Source organism: Myotis myotis, unplaced genomic scaffold (genome assembly GCF_014108235.1).
Source record: "Myotis myotis isolate mMyoMyo1 unplaced genomic scaffold, mMyoMyo1.p scaffold_m19_p_4, whole genome shotgun sequence".
Classification (NCBI taxonomy): domain Eukaryota; kingdom Metazoa; phylum Chordata; class Mammalia; order Chiroptera; family Vespertilionidae; genus Myotis; species Myotis myotis.
The window spans coordinates 83116733-83133857 of record NW_023416346.1 but is presented as its reverse complement, the minus strand read 5'-3'; the positions used below and the strand labels follow the sequence as shown (position 1 = coordinate 83133857).

The window sequence follows — 17125 nt, the reverse complement described above, 5'->3', positions numbered from 1 at the left end:
ATGAAATCTTTAAAAATGTTAATGTTTTTTAAAAGAAATAAAGAAATAAAGCTTAGTGCTTCTATTGTTTGGAAAGATCCTTCTTTGCTATATTTTCAACCCATGTTCCTCCGCCCCTGGGAATGCCAGGCAAGTAGCCAGGCCCCACCGCCTTGTCATGGCCCCTGTCCCCTAAGGGCCGTATGGACCAATACATTATGTCTTCACGTCACTCTGTTACCTCAGAAAATTGGAATAAAACTAGCAAGGCCAGTGTCCTGATCTCCACTGTACAGCCCACCCAGCCTCTAGATTTACAAGAAAGGGACATATTTACCAGGCATCCCCATGCACCTGCCACAGTTTTATTTAAAGTCACAAAGTTAGTGGGTAATGGAGCTAGAACTTGAACCCAGGCCTAATACCAAAGCTTCATGTGTTACTAGAGTGGCAGTGGTGGCAATCCCTAAAGCCCTGCAGCCTGACTTCTTGCTTGAGTATATGCTTTAGGCCACACTGCTACCTGCTTTCTCCTTTGAAAGGGGAGCAGATGGCTGTGCTTACTCCTTACTGGGCATCAGAGTTCTCCATCTCTGCTTAAAACTGCAAGGGGGCCAGCCCTAAAATGCCAAACACAGGTTGCTGACTGGCCTTAGAGCCTTCTGAAGAATTTTCAAGCCCTGGGCCTCTCATATCCATGCATTCTGAATCCCAGTCTCCCCTATCACCACCCCGCCCCCAGTAAAAGCTTCCAGAGCACCTCCCAGAACTCAGCACATGAAAGCCCAGACTCCTCTAAAATCCACCAGAGCCAAGCAAAGGAAACTAAAGGACAATCTGCTGGGAATGAAGCCTGTAGGAGGACTAGCTGCCCTGCAGCCCTCTCTGGCCTTCTGCCAGCAGGCAGCCCTAATTCTCTGCATTTTAATGTCCAGGAAGCAAGAGAGCCTCTTCCATTGCCAACTAGAGCCCCTGGATACAATGGGAAAGCAGAGAGGGAGGAGGGCTGTCTCTTGGCATAAGAGAGCCAGTCTTCTCACTCTCCCAAGCCCAGTGTGTGTGTGGGGGGGGGGGATGGGTAAGCAAGCTATCCCCAGAGAGGCATCCTTTCCCACCAACACTGCATTAACCCACAGGCTTTGAGCCATCACATCTTAGAGCAGCGGTTCTCAACCTTTGGGTCGCGACCCCTTTGGGGGTCGAACGACCCTTTCTCAGGGGTCGCCTAAGACCATTGGAAAACACATATATAATTACATGTTGTTTTTGTGATTAATCACTATGCTTTAATTATGTTCAATTTGTAACTATGAAAATACATCCTGCATATCAGATATTTACATTACGATTCATAACAGTAGCAAAATTACAGTTATGAAATAGCAATGAAAATAATTTTATGGTTGGGGGTCACCACAACATGAGGAACTGTGTTAAAGGGTCACGGCATTAGGAAGGTTGAGAACCACTGTCTTAAGGGAAGGTCAGTCCCACCAGAGCCCTACATTTTAGCACTAAGCTGACTACAAGTGCTAGCCAGCCCTGCCTGCTGTGATGTAGTAACAGTATCTTTTGTACGTTGTGGACAAAAGAAAGGGCTACATAATAAACCTGACAAGCTCAAGGGAGGCCTGCGTGGTGGCTTTACAGACTCAGAGACCTAAAGTAACCACATAGGATGGTCTGAACATAAAAATTCCTAACTAAAACCAGTTTAGGGGGGGGAGTCACATTCTAGGCCTGTATATCTTCTTTGACATAGTTCAATCTTTACCCTAAGTGAGCCTATATATTGTCTTTTTGCATATAAGATAACATACCCTTGGAATGTCAGAGTAATCTCATCCAGATCCCTCAGGGCACACCAGAGCAGAGACTATGAACCCTTCTTGTTGCCTACATACCATCTCTATTTGTTGTAAATGCTAACTATCCTGTACCCACCAATGTAAAAGATGTCTGAGTCTCTCCATTTCACTCTTTATCCAATTTAGAGATTTTCCTTCTTTTCTTTCTCCTGACCCTTTAATCTACCATCAATGGATTTCATGTAACCCTCCTTAAGTCTCCTCCTTTGATTCTAGTGTATAAACTAGGCTGTAAAACTGCCATTCTCAGAGCGTTTTCTCAATCCCTTGAGATTTTGCTTCCCAGAAATTGTCCGTTTGGCTCAAATAAACTTATAAAAATTATCTACAGGTTTTAACGTTTCTTACATCGACAATGTGTTCATCTTTCACAATCCAGTGACCCTAACTCCCTATGCTCCTCAAATGATTCTTAGGAGACTTTAGATGCCTTGGAGATAAAGCAGCTGGAATGATGCGAGTCTCGGCCATCCTGAATGAGCATATACTGTCTGGGGTGATGGATGGGAAGGTTAGGAGCCACAAAGCCCATGGGGACCCCTGGCCTAGAAGCAGGGTGATCTGCTGTCCAGATATTAGGAAGTAGCTTGCAATTCTCTCTCCTTGATGCACTTTGCAAAAGTGGAAGTAGACTCCCAAGAGGAAAAGAAGGCTGATGAACGAAGGCTGTCCTCCCATGAAGCTTGAGACCAAATGCTGGACTCCCTCACACACACCCCTTACCAGGGGGGTGGCTGGGCCCCTTCTCTGGCAAGTTGCAAAGTTGTGTAGTCACCTCCCCCCAGCTTCCCTCCCGCCTGCCAGTGCCCTAAGCCCTCGCCTCCCAGAGGCAGGACAAAGCCCTGGCAGTGACTGAGGGGAGCAGGAGGAGGGACAGAGGAACCGGGAAGGCTTTACAAAAGAATTCCTCACCCCAAAGCCCCCTGACCGGCAGCAGCGAGTAAAGAAGCAGATCTGCTCTCCCTCCCCCTACCCCCCTCCCATCTTCCCACCCAGACGGCACAAGCCAGAGAGCAGCTGCAGGACTTCAGAGAGGACCCACACAGCCTCCTGTAGGTGGCAACAGTGCCACCTGTTTGACTGGTGGGGCAGAGCGGTGGACTGAAAGAGAGAGGAGGCAGACAACTCGAAGAGGATCTGGGAAGCGGTGCAGTGCAGAGCCGAGAGCAGAGCTACCGCTGAGAAAAGGTGTGAGGGCTGGGAAGGCTGGGGGGCTACAGGCAGCGGGGTGGAGGCTGGCTCCAACCTGCAGGGATTGGGCAGCACCCCTGCTCAGCTTCCTTGAGGGTTTTTCAAGCTGCTCAGACCTGACCCCATTCTCTAGACAGCTCTTGGAGGGAGCTGGGGCTCTGGCAGGCAGTGCCTGGGGTACTGGGGGCAGGATCTGAGAGGAGGCAGGAGGTGCCGATGGAGCCCAGGGCAGGCTACCACAACCAAGTCCCAGGGTGGGAAGAGGCAGAGCCTCCCTTTGGGATGACTTTTTCCTGGGAGGGAACTCAGGAAGCAGAGAGGTTTACTTCCCCCAGCCTCAGGCCCCCTCCCCTCCACAGCCTACCCTAACCTCCTTTCCCAAGGCAAGCATAGTGTAAGGAGGGCTGTTTCAGGAGTAGCTACACCCTCCCTCCTTTTAGGGGCCCAGCCACTGTGCACCCCTCTAAGACTCCACAGCCTCAGGAGAGCTCAAATGACAGGGGGTTGTGTCCCACAGACCACACATACTTTGGGTGTATTTGGGAGCTCTTTACACACCCAAAGTCATCAACAAACCCATTTGTACTGCCAGCCACGAGTACACACGCACAGACAAGTGCTGACACAAATCGCACCCCTTCTTAGGAGAATCACCATCACACACCCAGCCTAGTTTGGGATCAATTAAGCCAACTCAGTCTCAGCCTGACCCAAAAGCACAAGGTACAGGAATCGCCTGCCCCAGGACAACCACACCCCCCCATACCTTTGGCCTGTATTTGTTGCACTTTCACCTAAGGGACCTCAGAGGGTGGGGCCCTGAAAAGGGGGAGGTGGAGACTGGGTTACTGATTGAGGTGGGGTGGGGGGATGACTGGGCGGGAAGTGATCGGACTGGGGCAAGAGGGCTTGGATTTTCTAGGTGTGCGGACAGGAAAAGAGCCCCTTAAGTCTGGGAGTGACCCAGACTGCCTGTTCCTCTGGCTTCCTCTTATTGGCTGTGCTCCCTGACCCCTGGAAGGTGGAGACAGAGAATCTTTCAGTCAGGGCTTTGTGATGTGTGTAATCTGTATCCATAGTAACTGGCCCACTAGCTAGGCCTCCCTTTAGCCCCAGGTCAGAACTGGAACTTCAGCCTCATGTTACTCCTAATTCCTGGGGCTGCCTGAAGCTTGGTTAAATCTGCCTCAACTTGTTAAATTGAGTTTGCCCCACCCCAGGCAGTTTCTCCTGTTAAATGGGCATGCTATTAGGTAGGAGAGATTGCGTGTTCATCCTGCAGGCCAACAAGCTGGATTTCCCAAGTGTCCCAGACTGACCAGGTATCCAGATTAAAGGGAAAGACCCTGGAGATTGTCGTCCTTTGCTCACCTCCTCATCCACTCTGGCAAGCAGGACCTGCTCCATGACCTCCATTGATGGGCAGCAGCCCAGGCCTTTGCTTCTCCATCAGGCTCCTCAGATACACTGGGAGGAAGGCTGGGATCTGCCTTCACCAGGGTCCCTGATGTCAGAGTATCTCTTCCCCCAGGCCCTCACCATGGCCAAGTCCCCCAACTGCTGCTCCGCCTGGGCCCGCAGCATCCACTGCCTGTATAGCTGCCACTGGAGGAAGTGTCCCAAGGAGAGGATGAAAACCAGCCAGGTGGAGTAGGGATGGGGGCACCTGAAGTCCAAGGCAGAGGCCTCGTGAAGGGGAGAAGGAGGCTAAGGAGGTCACTGCGCTTAGAGGCAGCTGGGGGTGGAGGGAAGGGGCTTTCTCTCCCCAGGAAGAAAATCTCTCTCAAATATGGAAAGAGCTGCTGGCAGAGCAGAGCAGCCCAACGCCTGGCAGGAAGTCCCTTTAAGCTGCCATCTGTTGGGGACTTTGAGCTGAAAGTGGGAATCGGCTGTGAGCTTCTCTCCTGCTCCTTTACAGTGTGAATATATGTGGTTTGGCCTGCTCTTCTTCACTGTCCTCCTCTCCTTGGGCTGGCTGTACATCGGGCTCATCCTTCTCAATGACCTGCACAACTTCAATGAGTGTGTCATGGACCCCCTGCCTCAGCAAACATGTCAACCTATTCCCCACCCTGGGCCCCTGGGTGCTCAGTCATCCCCAGCCATGCCCATCTCTCCTGCTGCCCAACATCCTTAGACGACCCCTCCACAAAGGCTCCCCGGTCCTTAGAGTCCCTGGCCCTGCGAAAGGCTGCCCCTTACTACCTTGTAGTCCTCCTTCTTGGTCCACCCACCCCAACTCCCCTCAGGCCCCTGCTGACACCCTTTCCTGCACTCGGATACCTCCCTCTCCCCTCCCACAGATTCCTGTTCCGCCAGTGGGGACACTGGATGGACTGGTCCCTGGCATTTACGCTTTTTGTCTCTCTACTGGTCACATATGCGTCCCTGCTATTGGTGGGTACAGGGGGACACTGGCCTAGCCCCCCACCTCGGCCCTTCCTTCTGGTTCAGCTCTACCCGTCCCACTGTGGGGAGGGGAAGAGGGAGGTGTCAGCCTGGGAAGCCCATCTCAGTGGCCCACCTCTTTTGGCACCTCATTACTTCCAACACCCTCTACCCCCAGCTCCTGGCTGTGCTCCTGTGGTTCTGTGGCCAGCCTCTACACCTGCACAGTGTCCACAAGGTAAAGTGGGAATGGGAATGAGCAGGAAAGGGGGCCCCTGGGCCCAGCATTTGGTTGGCTATTTGTCAAAAACCTCACTGTTCTAACCCCGGGCTCAAACTCAAGACCTGAAGCCCAGTAGATGTTTGTTAACTGAAAGAAAGTAAAGGAGTCAGGGGAGGAGAATGGTTCTGTTTTCATAGAATGAGGAGCAGCCCAAGTAGCCTATTCATCCCGGGTCCCCCAGGTGCTGCTGCTCCTCATTGTACTTCTTGTGCTCGCTGGACTCGTGGTACTGGATGTCCAATGGCAGGAGGAGTGGCTTAGCCTACGTCTGTCACTGTGGGTGAGTGGCTGATCTCCAGTCCCTGGTTGGGAGCCTGGGCCTGTGGCCAACCCCAGGACCTATCTTTCTCCCTGGTCCCCCAAAACTGCAAGTAGGTCTGAATTCTAAAAGGTCCTCAGAGAAGAAAGGGAGGACAGAGTCCTCCTCACCAACTCTCCTCCATAGGCCACAGCCCCATTCCTTCACATTGGAGCTGTTGCTTTCATCACCATCTTGGCCTGGCCTGTGGCTGATAACTTCTACCATATCCACAAAAGAGGTACCAACTCCACTCCCACACACACCCTCGCTGGCCATCCATTCTTTAGCCTCCTGCTGCCTGATTCCCTGCACCTGCACTCTGCTTTCTGCCCCCAGAGCTCGCCCCCTGCCCCTTCTCCACAGCTGGTCCCCCACTCCTCACAGGCCACAAGATTGTGCTACTGTTCGTGTATTTTACAATTGTCCTGGCCATCTACCTGGCCCCCCTATGCATCTCCTCAACCTGTATCATGGAACCCAGAGACTTATCCCCCAAACCTAGGCTGGTTGGACACCGAGGGGCTCCCATGGTGAGTGTGGGCAGAATGCTGGCAAGGCAGGGAGGGTCTTCAGTGGCTAGGCCTGTGGGTTCCCAGGCTCCTACCCTTCCCTGTGACCACCTCACCAATTCCCTCTTCCAGCTGGCCCCCGAGAATACCCTGATGTCCCTGCGGAAGACAGCAGAATGTGGAGCTAATGTGTTTGAGACCGATGTGATGATCAGGTGAGGGAAACTGGGGGCTGACAGACACAGCAGGGGAACTCCGAAAATGAGAGCAGCCCCAGAGCTTGGCCCTCTGACATCCTTCATGCCTTCAGCTCCGATGGGATCCCTTTCCTCATGCATGATGAGCACCTGAGCAGAACCACAGATGTGGCCTCTGTGTTCCCAACCCGAATCACCGCCCACAGCAGCGACTTCTCCTGGGCTGAACTGAAGAGACTCAATGCTGGGGCCTGGTTCCTGGAGGTGAGGACAGCGTCCTGGAAGAGATAGCCACCTGCAGGGGCCCTCAGGGCAGAGTTCATTCATTGATAAGCTCGTGCTGAGTGCTGTGCTGAGCAATAGGTATACAGTCTGCCCTCAGGTCATAACCTCCTAGTATAAATGAGAGCTTTGGCAATAGGCTATCAGAATATGAAACCTACAGCGATAACAGTATCGATAATTACTGAGTAGAGAGGTCACTGTTTGGCAGGGTGCGTGTGGGAAAGGGTCAAGCGTAGTTTCACAGAAGAGGACACCTGAGCAGTTTTTAAGATGGACAAGGCAGGAAATGGGAATTCTAGTCAGAGGCAAGAGCATGGGTAAAGCCCAGAAGTATGAAGAAGTGTTTTCAGGGAACAGAAAGTGGCTTGGTGACACCAGGAGATAAGAGCAGTGGGAGGGGAGACTGGTGAGGGGAGCAAAGGCTTGGTCTTAGAAAGCTTCAAATGCCAGGCCCAGGTGTGTGGACTCAATCCTGCAGGTGATGGAATACATTGCAAAGAATATTTAGTTTTTTCAGTTCCTCTTTTCCTGATTATGAAAGTAATACATGTTCCTTGTAAAAAAGTAAAACATCAGCCCTGACCGGTTTGGCTCAGTGGATAGAGCATTGGCCTGCGGACTGAAAGGTCCCAGGTTCGATTCCAGTCAAGGGCAAGTGCCTTGGGTGCGGGCACATCCCCAGTAGGAGGTGTGCAGGAGGTGGCTGATTGATGTTTCTCTCTCATCAATGTTTCTAACTCTCTATTCCTCTCCCTTCCTCTCTGTAAAAAATCAATAAAATATATTTTTTAAAAAAGTAAAACATCAGAGAAATAACTTAAAAATTAAAAACTCTCTCATAATCCAATCCCCCTGAGATAGTCACTGTTAACAGTTGGGTACATATTCTATATATACATATGTATACATACAGATATATGCACACACACATATATAGTTTTCATTTTGCACCAATAGGACCACTTCACATATTCTTTTGCACCTTTCTTTTTTTCCCCCATTTAACTCTCTATATATTTACATATCAGAGTGTTAAGAACAAAGGATATCTGGTTCGAATCCTGGTTTCACCACTTCCTAGCCTTGTGAGCCTGAGCAACATTCCTTAGTCTCTCTGTGCTTCATTTTTCTCATCTGTGAAATGGGAATAATAAGTGTACCTTGCAGGATTATTGGAAGGATTAAATAAATTAATACACATAAAGTACTTCCTGGGAATGCAGGAAGTACTTTTTTATTTTGTATTCATTTATTTGCTCATGTAAATATGGGCATATCTGTTCTTATTTTACACAATGAGTAATATTATGACTATGCTCCAATTTCCTGCTGATGACAAATTCACCCAATAATCACTTATCTGGAAAAGTCTTTTTTTTTTTGCACCATTATTTTTTATTAGGACTTTATTTGAAAATGTGAAAGTATGTATTAAGAGAACATGTGTATTATCACTTTTTTATTGAGCTTATTGGGTGACATTGGTTACTAAAATTATAGAGGTTTCAGGTGCACAATTCTATAATACATCATCTGTATATTGTATTGTGTGTTCATCATCCTAAGTCAAGTTTCCTTCCATCACCATTTATCCTCCCTATGCCGTCTTCTACCTTCCCCCACCCCCTTTCTCTCTGATAATCATCATATTGTTGTCTGTGTCTATGAGTTTTTGCTGTTGTTTTTTAAAAATATTTTTTATTGATTTTTGGAAAAAGAGGAAGGGAGGGAGAGAGATAGAAACATCAATGATGAGAGAGAATCATCATCGATCAGCTGCCTCCTATGCCCTGACTAGGAATCGAACTGGTGACCTCTTGGTTCATGGGTTGACACTCAACCACTGAGCAACACTGGCCAGGAGTTTTATGGTTGTTTTTTGTTTGTTTGTTTGTTTTTTGCTTAATGCTTTCACCTTTTTCACCCAGCCCTGCAACCTCCATCCACTCTGACAGCTGTCAGTCTGTTCTCTGAATCTGTCATCACTTTGTTGGTTTATTTTGTTCATTAGACTCCACATATAAGTGAAATCATATGGTACTTGTCTTTCTCTGACTGGCTTATTTCACTTAGCATAATGCTCTCTAGGTCCATCCATGTTGTTGCAAAAGTAAGATTTCTTTCTTTCTTTCTTTATTTTTTTACAGCTGAGCAGTTTTCCATTGTGTAAATGTACAACTGCTTTTTTGTCTACTCAGCTACTGATGGCCTCTTGGCTATTATAAATAATGCTGAAATGAACATAGGAGTGCATATATTCTTTTGAAGTAGTGTTTAGGGTTTCTTCAGGTATATTCCTGGAATTGGAATTGCTGGGTCATAAGGCAATTCCATTTTTAATGTTTTGAGGAAACTCCATACTGCTTTCTACAGTAGCTGCACCAATCTGCATTCCCACCAGCAGTGTACTAGGGTTCCCTTTCCTCCCCATCTCTGCAAGCACTTGTTTGTTGATTTATTGATGGTAGGAATTATGAGGTGATATCTCATTGTGGTTTTAATTTGCATCTGACTGATGATTAGGGACCTTTTTTTTTATGTCTATTGGCCATCTGTATGTCCTCTTTGGAGGAGTGTCTATTCAGGTCCTTTGCCCATTTTTAATTGGATTGTTTGTCTTCCTGGTCTTGAGTTGTATAAGTTCTTTATATATTTTGGAAATTAGCCCTTTATCAGATGTATCATTGGCAAATATGTTCTCTCATTCGGTGGGCTGTTTATTCATTTTGTTAATGGTTTCCTTTGCTGTGGAAAACCTTTTTAGTTCGATGTAGTCCTATTTATTTATTTTTCTTTTGTTTCCCTTGCCAGAGGTGATATATTAGAAAAAATATTGCTAAGAGCAATGTCCAAGATTTTACTGCTATGTTTTCTTCTAGGAGTTTTATGTTTTCACATCTAACATTTCAATCTTTAATCCATTTTCAGTTTATTCTTATGTGTAGTGTAAAATGGTGGTCTAGTTTTTGGGGGGGCTTTTTTGCACATATATGTCCAATTTTCCCAACACATTTATTGAGTAGACTATCTTTATCTCATTGTATGTGTTTGTCTCCTTTGTCAAATAATAATTGACCATAAAAGCATGGGTTTATTTCTGGGCTCCCTATTCAGTTCCATTGATCTATATGCCTGTTTTTATGCCACCACCATGCTGTTTTGATTACTGTGACCGTGTAGTATAGTTTGATATCAGGTAGTGTGATACCTCCAACTTTGTTTTTCTTTCTCAAGATTGCTGTGGCTATTCGGGGTCTTTTGTGGTTCCATATAAATTTTTGGAATATTTGTTCTAGTTCTGTGAAATAAGCCATTGGAATCTTTTTTGAAGTATATTTTTATTTCAGAGATGAAGAGAGAGAGAGAGAGAGAGAGAGAGAGAGAGAGAGAGAGAGAGAACACATCAATGATGAGAAAGAATCGTTGATCGGCTGCCTCCTGCACACCCCACATTGGGGATCAAACCCACAACAACCTGGGCATGTGCCCTGACCAGGAATTGAACCATGACCTCCTGGGTCATAGGTCAACACTCAACCACTGAGCCATGTTGGCCGGGCGCATTGGAACCTTGATAGGAATGGTATTGATTCTATAGATTGCTTTGGGTAGTATGGACATTTTAATGATGTTAATTCTTCCTATCCATGAGCATGATATATGCTTCCACTTGTTTGTATCTTCTTCAGTTCTTTCTTCAGTGTGTTATAATTTCCCAAGTACAGGTCTTTTGTATCCTTGGTTAAATTTATTCCTAGGTATTTTATTTTGGATGCAATTGTAAATGGGATTTTTTTTTTTTTAGTTTCCCTTTTGTTGTTGTTGATATTGTTGTTAATCCACACCTGAAGATATTTTTTCCATTGCTTCTTTTAGAGAGTAGAAGGGAGGGAAGGAGAGGGAGAGAGAGAAACATTGATGTGAGAGAGACACATTGATTGGTTGCTTCCTGCACACACCTGACCAGGACCAGGGATTAAATCTGCAACCCAGGTGTGTGCCCTTGACTGGGAATTGAACCAGAGATCCTTTGGTGTGCAGGCTGATGCTCTAACCACTAAGCAAACCGACCATGGCAAGTTTCCCTTTCTGATAGTTGTTAGTGTATAAAAAATGCAACCAATCTCTGAATATTTATTTTGTATCCTATTTTACTGAATTCATTTATCAGTTCTAGGAGATTTTTAGTGGGATATTTAGAGTTTTCTATATACAGTATCATGTCATCTGTAAAAAATGACAGTTTTACTGCCTCCTTTCCAATTTGGATGCCTTTTATTTCTTCTTCTTGTCTGATCACTGTGGCTAGGACTTCCAGTACTATGTTGAACAGGAGTGGTGAAAGTGGACATCCCTGTCTTGATCCTGTTCTTAGGGGAAATGGTGTTAGTTTTTCCTCATTAAGTATGATGTTGGCTGTAGGTTGTCATATATGTTCTTTATTATGTTGAGGTATGTTACCTCTATTTCCACTTTGAGAAAAGTTTTTATCTCAAATGCTTTTTCTGAGTCTATTGATATGATCATGTGCTTTTTATCCTTTATTTTATGTGGCATTTCACGTTCATTGATTTGTGAATATGGTACCAAACTTGCATCCCTGGGATAAATCCCACTTGATCATGGTGTATGATCTTTTTAATGTATTGCTGGATCCGGTTGCTAATATTTTGTTGAGGATTTTAGCATCTATGCTTATCAGAAATATTGGCCTATAATTTTCTTTGTAGTAGCTTTATCTGGTTTCGGGGATAATGCTGGCTTCATAAAATGAGCTTGGGTCCACCATTATTTTTTATTCCTTTTTTTAAATCCTCACCCTAAGACAGTGATGGCAAACCTATGACATGTGTGTCAGAGGTGACACGTGAACTCATTTTTTGGGTTGATTTTTCTTTATTAAATGGTATTTAAATATATAAAATAAATATCAAAAACATAAGTCTTTGTTTTACTATGGTTGCAAATATCAAAAAATTTCTATATGTGACACGGCACCAGAGTTAAGTTAGGGTTTTTCAAAATGCTGACACGCCGAGCTCAAAAGGTTCCCCATCACTGCCCTAGGATGTCTTTTAAAAATTGATTTTAGAGAGAGAGGAAGGGAGAGAGAAAAAGAGAAACATTGATGTGATGTGAGAGAGAAACATCAATAGGCTGCTTCCCATATGTGCCCTGACTGGGGATCAAACCTATAACCTAGGTATGTGTTCTGACCAGGAATCAAACTGCAACCATTTTGGTACACCACAATTTTTTGGTACACTAGGTGATGCTCCAACCAACCAAGCCACCCGGCCATGGCTGACATTATTTTTGAAGGATATTTTCACTGGATATAAAATTCATCAATGAGATTTTTTCCCCCATAACTTTAAAGACTTCATACTTGACATCTTTATTATATTCAAGAAATCAACCATAATTTTTACCTTTTTTGCCATATTCGTTTTGCTTTTGTGGAAAAGTAGATATATGGAAGTCCTTACTATGACATTCCAGAGTGCTTCTTGTCTACCTAATCTTGCAACATTCAAAGAGGAAATTTTCACCTGCCTCCTAGACAGGGTCTGTTGCATAAAGTACTTCTAACACTACCTGGCACATAGTAAATACTTAATAAGTGCTAAGTAACTTGCTTTTACCAGGTCAGTGATTAGGAGGTAATTTGTTGATTACAAAGGGAGGAGAAGAGTGACCCAGGTTTGGAATAGCCTCTAGGAGAAATGGGAGAGAGAGAGTATATCAAGGACAAGAAAACAGATGGCTAAGTGGTACCAAAGAGAAAAACAGGACCGAAGTGCCAAAAGTCCACATAGTGTGCTCTGCCTCCTGGGGCAATTGTAGAATTGAATCAAAATTTGGGACCTGTAGAACAGGTAGGTTAAGAAAGCTGTTGATGGTGCTGTGGAAGAGTTCAAACTGTGGAGGGACCATGGGAAGGGGATGTAGGTACAGCCAGAAAGCTGCTGATATTGGGATAAAACCAAGGGGTCACAATCCCAGAGATCTTCATGAAACCAAAGAGAAATTGTAGTGGGAGAGAAGAAATTAGGAAACTGGGAAGGTAGGAGGGTGGGTTAACAGATTAAGGCATTAGAAGGTCTGGAAAAGGCCATAGTTTGAGAAAAGAAAGACCCTGAAAACGATGTGGGCAGAAGCTGGACCCCAAGTCAGGGAATGAGTGAGATGATGAGGATGGGGGAATGACCCAGAGGCTTCTTCTGGTCTTGAAATAATTTTTCTCTTCTTATAGAGGCCACCCTTCTGGGAGGCCACACAGCTATCAGGCCTTGATCGGAAAGAGGCTGAGAATCAGACAGTACCAACATTGGAAGAGTTATTGAAGGAAGCTGCAGTCCTCAACCTTTCCATTATGTTTGATTTGCGCCGCCCACCACGAAACCACACATACTATGACACTTATGTGAACCTGACATTGGAGACTGTGCTGAATTCAAGGGTCCCTCAAGCCATGGTGATATTTCCAGGATCCCAAGTGCCCCTCACCACCCCCCACACTGCCTTCCCGAGGCCATGGTGACAATCTTGAGCTGTCCCTGCCCCGGGGCCCCACCTAGCTCATTTACCCCACTCTGTGGTCAAACCTCTCTGCTCTGCCCCTGCCCCTGGAATCCCCAGGCCTTCCCCAGCTTCACACCCATCCTCCTTGAACCACAGGTCCTTTGGCTCCCAGATGAAGATCGGGCTAATGTCCAACAACGGGCACCCAGAATGCACCAGATATATGGACAGTTGGGAGTCAACAGAACTGAGAGGCCCCTGTTTCTCAACCTCCCCTATCAAGACCTACCACAGTTGGATATAAAGTAAGTGCCAGAGGAAAGGAGCTGAGGGGATCACATGCAGCTTAAAGGTGGGGAAGAGCCAATGTGGGGAGGGCAAAGACCACTCATTCATTCACTCATACAACAAATATTTATCAAATGCTTACTGTATGTCAGGCACTATTTATTGCAGTCTTTGGGAATACAACTGAAAGAGAAAAACAATAACCATTGAACAAAATATATGCATATTGGACACTGATAAATGATATGAAGGTGATAAAATGGGGAGATGCAATAGAGCAATTGGAGTTGGGAAGGAAGGGTTAGTGAGGGGCCACATTAGGAAGAATGGTTAAAGAAGTGGTGCCTAGGCTGAGACCTGATGCATCACAGGAGTGAACAATGAGGAGAGCTGCAGAAGAGCAGGAACAGCAGCCTAATGAGCAAGGTGGAGGTGAGGCTGGAGAGGTGGGCAGGGAACAAATTGGATCAGACCTTGTAGGCCAAGAGAAGGGTTTTAGCTTTCATTCTACACCAAAGAGATAAGTGCTAGAGAGGATGGATGCAAAGGAGAGAGGTGATAGAGTCACCAATGTGAGCTAGGCCCCCAAAGCTGACCCATCCAGTAAACATGATCAACCTCAAAACATTCAGCTGCCAAGATCTTTTCTAATGTTCTTCTGGTTAGATAGAACAAAAAATGTGTGCTGGATGATAGATAGACCAGTTATAATAAATATTTCAAAGACCTTTCCTCAAGTTGTCACCATGGAGGGAGACAACATTGGGGTGGCCCTCACCTTAGTCTTGTCCTGGTCAGCATTGACTGCCGATCACATTTCCAAAACATGTGACTTGGTAATGAATACATCAATGATGAAATCAAGGCCCTGAAAGGTCTAAGCACTCTGAGATGATAGGCCAAAGGTACCAAGATGAAACGCAACAGGGATAGATGTAAAAACCCATATTTGGGGCCCAAAAGAAGCTCAGTTGCTCAAAGACAAGAGAGGAGACACTGGCATCAGCAGAAATGTGTGCAAAAGACCAGGGCTTAGATTGAACACTGCATAATGAGTCATCGGTGCACGTCATATTGCTGAAACTAACCTGACCGTGGGCTGCCTTCATACAGGCATAGTGCTGAGAAGGCAAGAAGAGTTTTGTTCTACTCAAAGCTTGTGCAAGCCACCTGGATATCACTTGCAGATGCATACTTTGAAAGGAACATTGATAAACTGGAGTAAGATCAGGTTAAATGGGTTTGTATAGTGAAGGAGATAAGCCAGACTCCAAGCCCCAGCTAGAAGGACAGTGACTATTGAGCCTACAAAAGAGAAGACTCAGGGGGACATGGTCAATGTTCCTCAGACCATTGAAGGACTGTCATGGGACAAAGAGAAGAGACACATTTGTGTGATACCAGACAGCAAAATTAGGAATTTACCAAAAGGCAGAGTTCAGCTATGCAAAGAAAATCACTTTTGGTCAGGGGCTGCCAAGCACAGGTTGAACTGATAGCTCCTTTGCAGTGACACTGTAGATTCAAGCCAGACAGGAGCTGCCTCCCATGCCTTGTGCCCCACGGTTCTGGATGTCACCTGTGTCTTTTTTGCCTCCATAGGGCACTGCATGAGGATAATGTCTCGGTGAACCTATTTGTCGTGAACAAGCCCTGGCTCTTCTCCATACTCTGGTGTGCAGGGGTGGATTCGGTCACCACCAATGACTGCCAGCTGCTGCAGCAGATACCTTACCCTGTCTGGCTTATGGTGAGGGCTCTACTACTGTCAACCTCCTCCTATTTCCTCTTTCCTGATTCTCCTTAACCCTGCTTCTCTCGTCCTTTCTCCCCCATATACTACCTTTGGGGCTCTGGCCACCAACAGGGGCCCTTTTTTTTTTTTTACTCCCATAGCCCCCTAAAACCTACCTAATGATATGGCTCCTCACTGATTGTGTCTCCACCCTGCTGATTTTGTGGCTGTTCCTCCTCCGTGGGTGAGTGTTTTGTGCCTTAGCTTTCTGGATCTTTATTCTCCCCAGGGTCCTGGTGATGGGACTGATTCAGACTCATACTGCCTGGAGCTTGGGGTTGGTCTGTTTGGTTCCTTTGAGATTCTTAGACCCTTCCTTGGACACCAAATTGGTTTGAACCTGGGAAAAGCAGTTTGGGGGAACCCAGGTTCAAAAGGTCATGCTTGAAGGTGGCTGAACTCACCATGGGAAGCTTTTTTCTCTGTAGGAGATGTGCCGAGAAGAGAGAGATAACTGGTAAGAACTTTCTCACATTACCTCATTTTTCTTTCCACTAGCATTCCCATTACTCATTCTTGTCATGTCCTCCTCACCTCTCCAGGCTTAGAAACAGCTGTGCTGCTGACCAGGATCAACAATTTCATAATGGAGTGAATGCCCTGCCCTAGGCCCCCACCAGCCAGAGTCTAAGGCCTGTCTACATCTGTCAAGAGCAAGGAAGGGAGCATGGCTACAGTGGAATGGTGGAGTGAACTTTGAATTATGAGGGAAATGGTGGATATGCCCCAAGCTTCTATGGAATCTTCTCCCCTTTGGGTTTTGACCTGAGGTGGTGGTGGAAGACAGTAAATCATGAGAAATGTCTCCCAAAATAAAACGTTCTAGAACAGGGGAGATTGCCAAGAAAATGTTTCAGACTTGTGTGCACATGTTCTTGTGTAGAAAGCACAGGGTGTGTCAGGGATGGAACAGCTTGGAACAGTGACTGAAGGAGAGATGAAAACGGCCTTCCTGGGGAACCCACCCCACTCCATTCACTGTGTCGCCCCAGCCACTGCAATTTAGCTCCTTTCCTGCATAGAGGCTGGGAGCTAAAGAGCCCATCTAGCCACGTAGTTCTATGCCTACAGGTGGCTTTTTACTGCGTACAGCCTTTTTCTTCAAGACACGTTGGTTCATGTTTCTTGTCTATTAATCCTTTTCTGAATGAATTTAATTTGCATTTGTCCACAGTCTCATCTTTTCAGCACTGGTGCTAGGGGGAGGATGCACCCTCCATCTACGGTTGTATGTGATGTGACAATGAAGGGTCATCATGAGGAGATGTATGGGTTGGAGGGGGGAGGAGGACCACTTGAGGCAATGAAGCACTGCAAGAGGGGAATGAAGGAGCCACTGTCAAGAGAGGGGGTCAGGCTGCCCAAGGAGCATAGTACAGAGTTGCTTTGTAGCTCCACCTTGTGGTCACCTTCCCCAAGAGGAGGGCTGCGCATTGGTCATGTTTGCTGAATGACACCTGTTTCCCCTGCCAGCTGGGGACCTGTGTCCTTGACTCTGGACCCTGAGGGGCAAAGT

At 46.3% G+C, this 17125-nt stretch overlaps 1 protein-coding gene across 12 annotated transcripts; it reads left to right on the top strand.

The window, feature by feature from the left end:
- Nucleotides 1–2879: 2879 nt before the first annotated feature.
- Nucleotides 2880–16777, top strand: GDPD2 (glycerophosphodiester phosphodiesterase domain containing 2). Of its 12 annotated transcripts, none has more exons than XM_036305837.1 (17): nucleotides 2894–3035; nucleotides 4321–4360; nucleotides 4570–4683; nucleotides 4957–5060; nucleotides 5342–5435; nucleotides 5605–5664; nucleotides 5891–5989; nucleotides 6155–6248; nucleotides 6374–6540; nucleotides 6652–6734; nucleotides 6830–6980; nucleotides 13258–13479; nucleotides 13683–13831; nucleotides 15417–15564; nucleotides 15711–15793; nucleotides 16038–16066; nucleotides 16152–16777. In XM_036305837.1, the coding sequence occupies exons 3-17, from the start codon at nucleotides 4579–4581 to the stop codon at nucleotides 16202–16204; spliced, it is 1641 nt and encodes a 546-aa protein (XP_036161730.1). In that variant the 5' UTR covers nucleotides 2894–3035; nucleotides 4321–4360; nucleotides 4570–4578; the 3' UTR covers nucleotides 16205–16777. The 12 variants fall into 12 exon arrangements, with proteins under 12 accessions (XP_036161726.1, XP_036161731.1, XP_036161733.1 ...); XM_036305836.1 differs by having other exon boundaries at nucleotides 4321–4425; XM_036305834.1 differs by lacking the exon at nucleotides 4321–4360 and adding an exon at nucleotides 3684–3761.
- The last annotated feature ends 348 nt before the right edge of the window (nucleotides 16778–17125 follow it).

What these genes read in the sequence shown, in the direction of transcription:
- GDPD2 (XM_036305828.1), top strand. Translation starts at nt 4,695, where the DNA reads ATGGGGGCACCTGAAGTCCAAGGCAGAGGCCTCGTGAAGGGGAGAAGG. An exon ending in ACCTGCACAGTGTCCACAAG is followed by an intron (nt 5,665 to 5,890) that starts GTAAAGTGGGAA and finishes CGGGTCCCCCAG; the next exon opens with GTGCTGCTGCTCCTCATTGT. An exon ending in CTACCACAGTTGGATATAAA is followed by an intron (nt 13,832 to 15,416) that starts GTAAGTGCCAGA and finishes TTGCCTCCATAG; the next exon opens with GGCACTGCATGAGGATAATG.